This window comes from Pipistrellus kuhlii, unplaced genomic scaffold (genome assembly GCF_014108245.1).
Source record: "Pipistrellus kuhlii isolate mPipKuh1 unplaced genomic scaffold, mPipKuh1.p scaffold_m20_p_10, whole genome shotgun sequence".
Lineage (NCBI taxonomy): Eukaryota > Metazoa > Chordata > Mammalia > Chiroptera > Vespertilionidae > Pipistrellus > Pipistrellus kuhlii.
This window is the reverse complement of record NW_023425405.1, coordinates 19,718,001-19,732,137: the sequence shown is the minus strand read 5'-3', so window position 1 is coordinate 19,732,137 and position 14,137 is coordinate 19,718,001. Positions and strand designations below refer to the sequence as shown.

General features: G+C 46.9%; 1 protein-coding gene across 2 annotated transcripts in view; it reads left to right on the top strand.

The window, feature by feature from the left end:
• Positions 1 to 601: 601 nt before the first annotated feature.
• Positions 602 to 14,137, top strand: part of PARP12 (poly(ADP-ribose) polymerase family member 12) — a 45,270-nt gene continuing 31,734 nt past the window's right edge. The window contains exons 1-4 of one of the 2 annotated variants that reach the window (XM_036428636.2): positions 602 to 1,279; positions 5,824 to 5,959; positions 8,617 to 8,893; positions 10,995 to 11,096. In XM_036428636.2, coding sequence (XP_036284529.2) covers positions 714 to 1,279; positions 5,824 to 5,959; positions 8,617 to 8,893; positions 10,995 to 11,096 — 1,081 coding nt within the window. In that variant the 5' untranslated portion in view covers positions 602 to 713. The remainder of the gene's footprint in view (positions 1,280 to 5,823; positions 5,960 to 8,616; positions 8,894 to 10,994; positions 11,097 to 14,137) is intronic. The other variant, XM_036428625.2, reaches the window with a different exon arrangement.

Here is a 14,137-nt window from a genome sequence, read left to right as displayed (position 1 = left end):
AGACCTAACACAAGGCTTTGCGTGCAAACGATCCACCCTGTACCCACGCCCCCCACCCCGCTGAACATCTCGGCACATATAACTTGGGTGCTGTTTCTTTTAGTTCTAGAATGTTCCCTGAGGAAGGATTGCCGGGTCAAAGGTCAGACACGTGGGACAGGTAAGCAGCTCCTCCCCGACTTCCCTCGAAGGCTCTCACAGGTCACATTTCCACCCGCGACGTGTCCCTGTGCCTCTCGCTACGTGTCCACTCTTTATTCAGAGAGGACGTGGAGCCGCGTCATGGCTTTTTAAAATAACGTGTCCTTTTATGCTTAACATGAGGATGTCGCTGCCAAAACGGAGGGGAAAGCAACACTGAAGCTGCTCTGGGTGCTAGTTGTGCGTGGGGCCGTCCACGGAAGCCGTCTGGGCGGCTCACGCGGTTACGCCGGCTTCTCAGGGGCCGCCGCAGCCTCCAGGGGGCGCCCCGGCCTCACGCAACCTCCCAGGGGGCGTCGCGTCCCACCTGACGGCGCGCGGGCGCAGTCTGCTCAGTAGGACCCTCTCTCGCTCACACGCCGGGCCCCGGGGGAGAGCGCGCGTGCGGCGTCGCCCTCCGTCCTCGAGGGGAAGGGCCCCGAGAGGCGCTCCCTCTCCCCGCGCCCGGAGAGCTGCCCTGAGGGGCCGCGAGCTGTGCGGGCGCCACCAGAGCGCCGGCCCCGACGGCGAGGATGATCTCCTGGTCCGGCAGGCCGGCCGCCCCCGCCGGGGGCGCGGAGGGAAGGCGCCGAGCCCCGCTCAGCGGCGGCGGGCCCGGGGGCGTGGCGAGGCCGCCTCGGTTCTGCTTTTCCCCGAACCGGGGCAGCTTTCGCTTTCGCTTCCCGCCAGCGTCTCCTCCCCGCGGGACCCGCCCCGCAAGCTGGCGGCCCGACGGGCACTGCGCCCCCGCCGCCGCGGCCATGGCCCAGGCTGCCGTGCTCGCCGAGGTGACCCAGGCGCTGTGCGCGGCCGGCGGCGCCCTGGAGCTGCGGGAGCTGCGGCGCCGCTTGCGGGACGGCGGCGGCGTCGGGGCGGACGCGCTGGAGCGGCTGCTGCGGGAGTCCGGCCGCTTCGCGGTGGTGACGCGGGAGGACGCGGGCGGCGCGGCCGCCGGCCCCGAGCGGGTGGTGCTGGCCGTGTCCGCGCTGCGCCTGTGCCGCGGCCACCAGGGCCTCAAGCCCACCTGCGCCGGGCTGTGCGGGGAGCTGCACCTGTGCAAGTTCATGGTCCTGGGCGCCTGCAAGTTCCTCAAAACCGGGTGAGGCGGCGGCGCGGCCGGGGCTGGGGGCGGGGGCGGCGGGAGGGCCGGGGTAGGGGTGAGGGAGTCCGGGTGAAGGGTGAGGGGGGCGAGGGCCGCGTCCCGTACGGTCGCCGGCCTCGAGCCCTTTCTCAAGTTTGGGGAGGTGGTTTGGTGGCCGTTCCCCCCAATTCTCCTCAGGGAGCATTTATTGAGCACCTACTGAATGCCTGGCACTGTGTGTGGGCGGGATTCGGAGCCACGTCCTGAGGCTCCTGACTGCGGAAGAGTGATTTAGAGGCTGAGACAGCCTGGGTGTGGCCGCACGGCGGGGGCGTAGGGGACGGGGAAGAAGGGGGAGGGGAAAATGGGGGGCGGGGAAGGTGGGGGCGTGACGCGGGGGGAGGGGCGGGCTCCTCTGAAGAAAACAGGCCGAGACTCGCTCCCCACGACGCCCTGCCTCCGAGCCTTGAGGGCCTCAAGCCGGCGGCTCCCTCAGCCCCAGCGGAAGGCACCTCTCAGTGCCCGTTCCCTCCGGCTGACCCACCGGGAGAGGATTCTGTGGCCTTCGTTTGGGATAAAATGCCAGCTCCTCACACCCCGGAGGCCCCTGGGGAACTGGCCTGCCGCCCTCAGCCCTGCCCCCCTCTGCCCCGCCCCGGCCCGGGCGCCCTTTGGTTTCTGGAACCCTCCCCGCCTCTGCCCACCTGGTGGCCTTTGCCCTGCGTGGAATGCGAACGCTTTTCCTGGTCTGGGTCCCGCTTCCTGATCTTACCTCACAGATCACTTTCCTTTTCGAGCCGCCGCCTTCCTCTTCATCACTTTGTCCCGTTTCTTTTCTCACCCCTGCCCCAGAAGAACGGAAACCCGAGGCTGAGGAGGGTGGGCGGGGGGCCCTGTCATGGCCCTGGCTGGCCGTTTCCCACGCTGCATGCAGCAGGTGCTCTGTGAGGTGGACGGACTAGGTTTGGGCTAAGAGTTTGATAGAAGCCTGTGAGATGGCAGGAGAGAGCAGCCATCAGGTCTGCCTTTAGGAAATGTATCTCTGTGTGGATGCTGATTTACAGGAGAATCTGATGGGGACCTGAATTTACAGGAGAATCTGATGGGGACCTGAATTCCAATCTGATGAATGGAAATCAGTTCATTTATCAGAAATAATTAGTTCCTTCCTTCTTTCCTTCCTTCCTCTTTTTGTTTTTGTTTTTCTTTTTTCCTTTTCCTTTTTCTTTTTCTGGTTTAACACAGTAGACATTACTTCTGGCTCATATCAGGCTCAATAGCCAGTGTGAAGTAGGGCCCCTGATCTATGCAGCCATTCTGGAACCCAGGCTGGCTGATCTAGACTCTCCTCAGCTCTTAAGGCTTTCTGGGTATCAGATTCCAGAAAGTAGATGGAGAAAATGCACAGTAGAGGGGTGGAGAGAGGTTTTTATGGACCGGTTCTGGAAGTGGTAGACAATCTTCCACCTACATCCTCTGGACCACAAGATGTCTCATGGTCCCACTAGATGGGGCTGGGAATGTAGTTTCTGGGAAGCAGCTGTCCAGAAATATCTGGAATAGAATATTGCAAGGTCCAGGTAAGGACTTAAGAAGACCGAGTGTATGTGTGAAAAATTTGGGGAGATGGTGAGAGTGTAGTGACAGTATGAGAGAGGTGATGACAGTTTTCTGTCAGTTTGTTGACAGAGAGATGACTCTTACTTTCATTTCTTGTTGGCTGAGAGAGCAGGAGAGGATTTTTGTTTGAAACCTGTCCAGGGGTCAGAAGCTTGAGAAGATGGCCAGGGCCCTGATTGGCTAGTTTGGGAGTTGTTGGGTGGTATAGGCCATGGCTCCAGGAGTGGGTCAGATCCAAGAAGAGAATCTGAGGGTGGAACCATGAGGAAATTGGTCCCTCAGGGACTTGTGGAGAAGAAGCATCTCAGGGGACAGTGAGGAGCAGCAGCTGAAGAAGAAGGCAGACACAGTAAATGGGGATAATTAGTGAATCTTGTTAACGCTAACGTCCATTTGGTAAGATGAAGATGGCAGCTCTATTCTTAGGCTGCTTCCCAAAATTTGGGGTCAAATTTTACTTGTCTTGGAAATTTGGACATCTGGTGTTTACTGGCCTAGATGATTCTGAGTTTTCTTTTTATTTTAAGTTGAATTTACTTGGTGACATTGGTTAATAAAACCATGCAGGTTTGAAGTGTACAGTTGCATGCTACTTCATGTGCTCACTACCCAAAGTAAATTCTCTTTCCCCTCTTCCACCTTCCCCCACCCCCTTTCTGGCAATCACCATACTGTTGTTTGTGTCTATGGTATATTGTTGTTGTTATTATTAAATAAGTTTTCATTGATTTTGGAGAGAGAAGAAACATTGATGTGAGAGAACCATTAATTGGTTGCCACATGTACACACCCTGACCAGAGATCAAACTGAAAACATGGGCATGCACCCTAAACTGGAATCAAACTGGAACCAAACTGGGGACCTTTTGGTGCATGGGACAATGCTCAACCAACTGAGCCATATGGGCCATGGTATTATTATTCTTATTTTTGTGTAATTCCTTCACCTTTTTTCACCCAGCCCTCCAAAACCCCTCTTACGGCTATTTGTTTTATGTGTATGTGCTTCTGTTTTGTTTGTTAGATTATTTTGTTCATTAGATTTCCACATCTTCTTTATTCTTCACCTTTCCCTTTTCCTTGAGGTTTACACAAAAGTTTCTTGCCCCTTCCTTCTCTGTTTCAGGGTCACATAGGGAGAGTGTATGTGTCCGGTTGATTTCCTATGTATTTTCCTGCATCTTTACCGGTATTCCTGAACCTCAGGTCAGCTGTTTCAGAAATAGATTCTCACTGTTGCTTTTCATTGGTGACAGCTGGGAAGGAACTGACTTCCTTCCATGCTTAGGGGGATAGTGAGCATTGTGGTCAAGTGCACAGCCCTGAAGACAAGCCTACCTTGTTCCAACCATGCCTCCTCTCCCTGCTAGCTGAGTGGACTTGGGCAGGTTATTTATATCTGAGCCTCAGTTCCATCATCTGCAAAATGGGGATAATAATACCACCTATCTTGCCTGGGGATGTGTGGGAACAGGGTGGAGGGAGTCAATGGGGAAAATAGGAGACATCTGTAATACCTTTTAAAGACAAATTTAAAAAATAATATCTACTTCATAGAATTTTTGAAGACTAAACGAATTAACAAAGAAAATGTTTGGATGATCCCTGGTTTATTGTAAATGCTCAAAACGTTTTAGCAGCCATCATCATTATAATGATTAGATAGATTTGGCTCTGGCATCACTATTATTAGCCCCTCTGCCTAGAATCTTTTCTTGCCTGGATCCTCCTCAACCCTAAGAATTTGGCTCAGTCTCTCTCTAGTTTGCTTCCCCATTTCCATCAGGATCAGTTGCCCCTCCTCTCCACACTGATATATTCTGAGCACACCTGACCTTGTACTTTCCACTCCATTTTAAAGTCATCTCTATGTCTTTCACCTCCACTAGATGAGAGGAATGGAATCAGGATGACTCCAAAGGAGAGAGAAATGGTCTTTTACTGAGATGGCAGAACCTGTGGGAAGTGCAGGTTTGGAGGAGTTGATCAAGGGTTTTTTTTTTTTTGTTTTTTTTTTGTTTTTTGAGATGCTTGTAATAAGCATGATGCATAAGGGATGTCAGTATCTGAGTCAAGCAAATGGTATTTGCCTGATTCTTTTCAGTCACGTTGATCAGGGCAGTCAGTTGAAGTCTTTGGGTCATTGGGGAGGCATGGTGCCAGTGCCTGGTTCACAATGAGTGTTTATCAAAGGCTGTTGATCCAAAAATGGAGTGGGGGCGGAGGAAGAGAAAGGGCTGGGCCTTAAGGGAGTGTAAGCACTTATAACCATAAGGCAGCTATACTTATTTATTCAGCCATTTTTTAAATGTCCAGTGACTGGTATGCTATGACTCTTCTTTGGGAATGGCCTTGTCGTCCTCATTAGATACCTGCTGAGAGGCACTGTTCTGGATTCCACAATTTACAAGTTACCATTTCTTCCTTTGTAAATAAGCTTTTTGTTTTATCGTTGCATAGAAATGCTGTTTTATTCTCCAGTGCTTCTAAACAATGTAAGGAACTAATCTTGTACAATTATCTTAAAAATTGATAATTGGTAATTATCTTAAAGATTGATAATTGTATTAGTTTGCTTGGGCCACAAGTTAACACAGCTTAAACCATAAGTTTATTTTCTTACAATTATGGAGGCGAGAAGTTAGAGGTCAATGGTTATTTTCTTCTGAGGCTTTTCTCCTTGGCTTGTAGATGACCATCTTCTCCCTATATTCTCACACCATCTTCCCTTTGTGTGAATCTGTATCCTCTAATCCCTTCTTGTAAGGATACCAGTCAGATTGGATTGGTCCCCCTCCAGTGACCCCATTTTAACTTAATCACCCCTTTTTAAAGACTGTCTCCAAATGCAGTCACTTTTAATGTACTGGCAATTAGGGCTTCAACATAAGAATTTTGTGGAGACACAATTCAATTGTGACACTAGCTCTGCTCCTTTGCAGGAAGAACTGTAGAAACAGTCACTCCTTCACAACCCAGCATAATCTGAGTGTGCTAAAAACTCATGGCGTTGATCATCTCAGCGAAAGTGAACTCTGCCAGCTCTTGTTTCAGAATGACCCTTGGCTTTTACCAGAGGTGAGTGCTGGGAGAGTGTGGGTATGTGAGCAAGAAATTGGGAAGAGGCCAGAAGGTTGGAAGATAGGAAATATTATGGCAGAAGAGAAGCCTAGGCCCCCATTATGATCATTGGGATCTGCCTGGAGGAGATCTAGTTTGAATTCCCAGATCTGTGACCTTGGGGACTGAACTTGCCCCTTGAAGCTTTTCCTTCTGTATAAGTTGGGCTGGTACCATTTTTCTAGGGCTTCTGTGAGGTTGGGGGAGCCTGTTTGGCAGTGGCTGCAGCAAGACATTATTTACACAGCTGAGGAGATGACAGATTCCAGTCAGCTCCTTCCTGCTAGCAGGACCTGGAACAATGCAAGTACCACTGGACCTCGTTGATTCTGTAGAAAAGCTTTCTAGGGCTGCTGACAGGCAGAAGTGCTATTTACTAATTTAGTTGTACCCAGGATTTTGACTTTAGTTGATCTTGCATTTCCGGTACCCACTTGTTTCAAAGCTCATTGCAGTGGTTACATAAGACTTTGGGTCTTCCTAGAAGCAGACACAAAGATGGGATTATAAGTGTGAGAGATTTTGGGGGGATTAGAAGAAGTTGGGGTGAGCCTTCAGGCAATGATGCAGGTCTGACATCTGTGGCAGCAGAGAGGGAAGGAAGGAGACTGGGCAGAAAGATATCCTGACCATAACCCATTTCTAAGAAATTTACCTGATCAACAGGCAGTTCTGATCTAAAGTCTTCACTGTTGGAGTGGCTGATGTCTCCCCAGGATGGCATGCTCTGTTGTTGGCTGGGAGCATCCCGCAGGAGTGTGGCCTCTGTGAAGAAGGTAGTGGCTCCCGAGGGCAGCAGCTGGGCCAAGAGTTAACTGCTCTGCGGCACATCTGAGCAGTGCCTTTCTGTGGCCAGCCAGGTTATAAGGGATGTTCTGACACTGTGCCTACAATGTGGCAACAGAGATTAGATTGGCATATTTTAATGAAAATGCTTCCATATGATTCAGTTAAAATAATTCATTTGAGAAAGGTGCTACATAGCACAGTGACTGCCACATAACAGTTACAAACTTTTTTCTTTTGAAAATTAATATTGATTTAATTCAGCTAATCTTTATTGAATATTCTCTATGAGTCAGACACGGGCAATATGGAGATAAAAGACCCTCTTCTACTCTTCCAAGAGGGACGTTTACTGGGTCAATTAGACAAGTCAGTGAATAATTGTAAGGTGCTTTTTTAAATGCTCTAATAGAGTCAGTGCTCTGTATTAGGAGCACAGTTTTGGGTGCTGGGGAATATGTCCTGGGATAGATGGTGCCTGCTCTGGGAGCTGAAGGATGATTGAAGGATGAAGTTTTGGGACGGGAGACACAGAAAGGAGTGAACTTGGCATAGACAGGAGATAGCATGTAGTCAGTAGGACCTGGATTTAGGGCTAGAGAGGGGAGACAAAGAAATGGGTAGGCATAGGGAAGGAGTGTGTGTGTGTGTGTGTGTGGGGGGGGGGGAGGTTTGTGTTTGCAGAGTGGGTTTTCACGTTTTGGAGAGATCCTCTTGTTATTAGTGTGAAAAATGAATCAGAAGATGACCAGTCTGGAGTATGCAGCCTCTGTGTACTTGGGTGTACAGGTTGCTTTATAACACAGTGCCAGTAAATGGGAGCTGAGGCCCAGGGTGGCATTTCTGTCAGGATATTTATTCTCAGGCTAGACTCCTCATCCAATGACTAGTTGGGGCCATCACCATGAATCGAATACCCACTGTGTTCCAGTCATTGTATTAGCCACTCCTTGTATTTCACTTTTAATCCTCACAATAGCCCAGCAATGTACATGGGATTATTCCCATTTTAAGGAAGTGAAAAACGAAATCTTCAGAGCTTGTGAGTGGCTTGCCTAAGGTCAGGCAGCTTGTAAGTGACAGAATCAATGTTAGGGTTCAGCTTTTTCTGGCCTTTTCCTTTGGGTCCTTCCTAAATCATGCTCAGTGTAATACCTGTGAATTACGTGTTTGAACCCTTAGTGGTCTCTGGCCTTGTTTTCATCCCCAGGAATTTGAGTGTAGAGAAGGATTAATTGATTTAAGTCCCAGCTTTGCCAATAACCCAGTTCAACACCACTGTGTGTGCCAGATTGCTGTGTGACCTAGGGGAAGTGAATTTACTTCTCTGAGACTGCATGCTCCCTTGAGGAAAAAAAAGGACTGCATTTGGTCTTCTCTAAGATGTTTTAAACCCTAAGAACTTCTTTGAACCTGAGTTGCGGAAAAAAGAATTGGGTGAAGCTGGGGCATGAATTGGGGAGAGTTGCTGAATGTGGGGGAAGGGTGTAGGTAGAATGTAAGGGTTGTTAGGAATTGTTATGCAACTTACATTAAAATGTCTCCTGTGAAGGAATAGCTTTGATCAGTTTGAAGTTCTTTGGCTTTTCCCAGTAGAGGGGGTTCTTTTAAGAAGTCTGCCATCCACAAAGTTTCTGTTTTAGCCAAAGATATATATTAAGTCATCCAGAGTGAGGGGATTCTTATTTTGTGTGGCCTGTGTGGATGATGAAATCACAACAGTTGCTAGGTCTCTAGAGGCACATCTAAGCAGTGGACTAGTCAGTAGGAAGATGGTGTACTGTGTGAGGCTTTCCTAAACTACTGTCTTTTCCCTTCTCTGTCAACAGATCTGCCTTCACTACAACAAAGGAGATGGACACCATGGCTCGTGTTCCTTTAAAAAGCAGTGTGCCAAACTCCATGTCTGCCAGTATTTTGTACAGGGCGAATGCAAGTTTGGCACAGGCTGTAAGAGATCCCATGATTTCTCTAATTCTGAAAATTTGGAAAAACTGCAGAAGTTGGGCATGAGCTCAGATTTGGTGAGGAGGATGCCTTCCATTTATAGAAATGCTCATGACATCAAGAATAAGAGCTCTGCCCCTGTCCCAAAGGCGACTTCTGGTAAGGCCCTCGGCTGGGGCTCCTGGGTTCCAGCTGGCCATTAAATGGAATGTGTGACTTTGGATAAGTCGGTGCTTCTTTTAGTAAAATGCTAGCTGGTGGGGGCTGTAAAGATGAGTTGAAATCATGGGCATGAATAAGCAAGACATTGTACAAAAATTCATACAACAAAATATGTGTTGACAATGAATGAATTCCTGCTGGGCCTTACTTGCACTGAGATGGGAAATTGCTTCTGTCTCCTGGAGACCTGCACAGCTCTAGGGGCATCCTTTGCATTGCATTCTGTTTTGATTGTTTAAAAACAAGTGAACAAAGCATAGAGTAATGTTGGTCTCTTCTTGAGATGAATAAATGGAATTTTTTTAGACATTGTAAATTTATTTTGTTCACTGCTCATCTCCAGTGCCTGGACAGTGCCCACAGTAGGCACTCAGACATTTGTTGAATGAATGAACATGTTAAGATAAGCATTTTTTTTTTTTTTTTTTAAAGAATGTCAGGCCCTGGCTGGTTGCTCAGTGGTTAGAGCACCAGCCCGTGGACCCAAAGGTCTTGGGTTCAAGTCCCAATCAAAGGCATGTACCTCAGTGTAGGTTTGATTCCTATCTCTGGTTGGGGTGTGTGCAGGAGGTAACTAAGCCATGTATCTGTCTCACATTGATGTTTCTCTTTCTCTCTTCCCCCCTCCCCCCCCTTTCACTTTCTCTAAAAGTCAATGGAGAAAATATTCTCAGGTGTGGATTAAAAAAATAGTAAGAGAAATAATGTCAGACTTAGTGAGAGGAACATGAGGAAATTCTGAGCAGGTATTATTTAAGTAATAAGCATTTCTTCAATACCTGTTGTGTGGGAAATTAAAAATGTGGTGCCTCACAGAGGTCATGATACATTCATTGGTGTCCCTTGCATTACTGGCTGTTGGTTGGCCATTCTGGTTATCCATTGTTTTATTCAACAAAGTTTAGTGCTTGCCATGTAGTGATAGTTACTGTCCTGGGCCTGGTTATGTCTTGGTGACTATGAGACACAGCTCCACCAGGGATGCACAGTCAAATCCACTTATTAGCTACAATGATATCTAGGATTTTAAAATATATTTTATTGATTTTTTTACAGAGAGGAAGGGAGAGAGATAGAGTGCCAGAAACGTCGACGAGAGAGAAACATCGACCAGCTGCCTCCTGCACACCCCCTACTGGGGATGTGCCCGCAACCACGTACATGTCCTTGACCGGAATCGAACTGGGACCCCTCGGTTCGCAGACCGACGCTCTACCACTGAGCCAAACCTGTTTCGGTGATATCTAGGATTTTTAATAGACCCTTCTTAAAATATCAGGTGTCAGGACTACCAGCAGACAAAACTAATCTTACCTGATTTTTTATATATTTAACAATTATCCTTGCAATATGTGTTTTCCCTTCACATTTTCTTTGTTTAATTTTGGTTAATTTCTTTTAATAGTAGAAAGCCTCGAAGTAGACAAGGTTTTGCTTTAAATAGATCTTGAAGAGTTCAGTTGGATTATGGCCTTGTTAGTAAGGGAGGGAAGGATACCTGTCCCTTGGGGACAGAGGGAGGTTACCTCCAGGGTCCCACAAGTGTAGGTTTTGAGGTGGAGCCTATGTATGTCTGAGGAGCACATGAAAAGAAAATGAAGAGGAATAGTAGTATTACAGGTGATATTAAGTAGAGAGGGTTTGCCATATGCTTGCTTATATGGTGGTAGGTGGGGAGTATTAAATATAACTATTAGGTAAAGGCTCATTGTAGCACCACTACCCTGTTTTCCCCAAAATAAGACAGTGTCTTATATTAATTTTTTCTCCCAAAGTTGTGCTAGGTCTTATTTTTGGAGGATGTCTTATTTTCGGGGAAACACGGTAGTAAAGGTAAACTTTGAAATCACTTACATATCGTTTTTATATTAAATTTATTAGAATTAACCTAAAATTAATTGAGGTTTTATTTTGAAAGGTAGACTTTCCATTTATTGCTTTTTTTCTTGGTATTGGTACCCAGTCCTAATAGTTCATTAACAAGTATTTGCTATTGGAATTAAATCCAGTAGCTGATACATCTTTGTGGTGTTTGTAGAAAGAAGAGACAGTTCGGGTTCTGTGTCCTCAACAACTACTAACCAAGAGGAGAGTGAACAGATCTGCTTGTACCATATCCGGAAAAGTTGTAGCTTTCAAGGTAAGTCACAGGAAAACCCCTCAGCTATGTGTGGGTGGGATAACTGCTTCTCATTTCTGGAGCTCTGCTCTGAGGCCATCCACAAAGTTCTCTTCCCTTTTGAGAGGGGGTCGAGCCTTCTTAACCATAAGCTGGTGTGGCATTTGGTCATACCAGTTCTGCATCAATTTTGTTGGGGACTTGGGGATGACAGGAATTATTTAAGTTTCTAAAAATCAAACGATTTTGGGGGCCATAATTGTGTGGTTCATGCAGCAGGTGAAACCTTGGTCAGCATAGTATGAAGTCACAGATGCGCACAAGTCACAGATGCCTAGTCTAGTGGAGCAAAGATAAGTGTTTTTGTACAGAGTAGTTGAGACTTAGAGATGCCTTAGACCCATGTTTATTCTTGGGAGATGAGTAATTGTTAAATTTGTGGTTTTCTCTCCACAGTCCCTCTTTTATCAGATATAGCAATTCTTGCATCTATGTGTGTGTGTTTACATTTTTACTAAACCTTTCTTTTCTTCTTATTGCTATCCTGGACTTTGAAGAATGTTTCCTTTTCAAATTTAGTGACTCTTAAAAAGCAAACACCACAACTTCTTGTTTCATTTTCAGTCTTTAAAAACTACCCAAGCAACTCATGAATATTTTCACTTTGTAAAAGAATAAAATAATACAGGGTAAAGTCTGAAGTCCTCCTCCAGCCTTCCCCAAAGGTAAACACATGCCATGTGGTTATGATATTCGTTTTACATATTTTTTAACATACGACATTATTTAACCTGCTTCCTTAGTGTTGTGTCTTGGAGGTTTTTCCCTAGGTTAATTAGTATATGTAAATTCACCTTGTTTTTAAAAACAATTGTGCAGTATTCAGTTAGAGTTGATGTCCCATTGAACATCTGAGTATACATGTATATTTCTATGTTCAGATTCCTGGAAATGGAATAGTAAGTCAAAGAATAGGTACCATCTACACTAATAAAAGAGAAAGATGCAAATTGACTATACCTTCGCGACATCCACCAGCCAGTCAGGAATGAGTATGTAAATTAACCTAACAAAGATGGTGGGTTAATTTGCATATGTGCATCCGGGCAACCCCTTTGGATTGCCCGGATGCACATATGCAAAAGCTACAACTTTTCCGGTTGCACAGGATGCTTGCATCATCACCATGGCAACGATGCTAGTGTTCTAATCCCCCAGCAGCTCTAGGCCTCTGGTCAGCATGGGAAGGTGGGAAGGAGTGAAGATGGTGCTGGCAACTAGGGGAAGAAAGGTCCATTCTTGCATGAATCTTCATGCATTGGGCCTCTAATCTATACTAATAAAAGGGTAATATGCTAATTAGAGCAGGTCAACTGGATATCTTCTGGTCATCCTGCCTTCCTTCTGAACAAAGCCATGGTGGCAGGGGCCAAGGCAGAGGTGGTTATGGGCTATCAGGCCAGCAGGCAGAGTGGTTAGGGCATTCAGGCAAGCAGGCAGATGAGCGGTTAGCTAGTGGTCCCAGATTGCGAGAGGGATGTCCAACTGCTGGTTTAGGCTCTATTCTTTTCACACACAATTGTATTTGATTTCCTTATTGGCTTCTCTCTGTCATACAATTTTTCTCTCTTCTTTAAAACTTTTTCCTACTGACTCAGGATCGGGCCTAAACTGGCAGTTGGACATTTCTCTCTCAAACTGGGACCTCTGGCTCCTAACTGCACACCTACCTGCCAGCCCTAACCACTCTGCCTGCCTGCCTGCCTGCCTGCCTGCCTGTTCCCCCTAACTGCCATCCCCTGCCAGCCTGGTCACCTCTATTACATTTTTTTTTTTTAATCTTATCCTCTTCACACACAATTGTATTTGACTTCCTTATTGGCTTCTCCCTGTCACACAATTTTTTTTTCTCCTTTATGTAACACTTTTTCCTACTGACTCATCATTTATAAACTTCGTTCCTCCTTAATTCCTACTTCTGTTCCATCATCCTTCTTCCCATATTTCTCCTACCCTCCCTCCCTACCCTAATTCCTTCTTTCCTTTATCTTTGCTCCTATCCTCCCTCCCCTTTTCCTTCCTTCCCACTTTAATTTTTTTTCTCCACTTCCTCCCTTGGACCTGCTTTGCTCCCTCCCCCCATTTCTTCCTTCTTCCCATTCTCTTTTTAAGCTCTACTGGCTCCCCTTTAAAACTTTTCTTCCCTCCCTCTTTCTCTCTCATCCACATTCTTCTCTACTTCCAGAGTCTTAATATCTATCTAATTATTTAATATCTGCCTAATTACTATCATTTATCTTTTTTCTTTTCTGTCTCCTACTTTTAAAATCTGTCCCCAGTACCCAACAATACTTGATTTTCATTATAGCTCCTACAGTTCACTTACACATCCTCTTTCCTTCTTTAACTCTGCTCTCTACTGACTCCTTTACAAAGTTCTTCCCTCCCTCTTTCCCTTCTTAAAGCTTCCATTGTGGGGGCATTAACCCCCAGCCAAGGGATCAGCCCTGGCCAGGTGTTTGCAGCCCCCCCTTCTTGGCCTCCCCACTGCTATCCTGCTCCCATTCCCTGCCTGAGACACCTGACCCAGCGAGGGTCGCCGAGGCCAGCGTGACCCTGGTGCTGCTGCTGCAAAGCAGAAGCACCTCCACCCAGAAGGCCTCGAACTGTCCTCCACTCCATCCCAGACCCTGTGGGTGCCTGCCAGCCAATGGCTGCCACTGCCGTCCTCCTGAATCTGGGCAGGGCTCCCTGCTCTGCACCAACTGCACCTACCCCCTTGCCAGGTCACCTGCTCTGCTCTCCCCTACACACCTCCCCATGGTCGCCACCCCTTCTTTTTTTTTTCCCCTCCACCCCCTGTTGCATGCAGTTTCCTTCCCCTGCTATTGTATCCTATCCTATCCCAGGCCTTGCAGCTGCCTGAGCAGAGGGCGGGGATGCAACCTGCTGATCTGGTTGTGATGTGATGCTATAACAGACAAGTTTGCATATTCTTCTATTATTAGATTAGACTTTAAATATATGTACATATATATGTATGTGTATATATATGTGTGTGT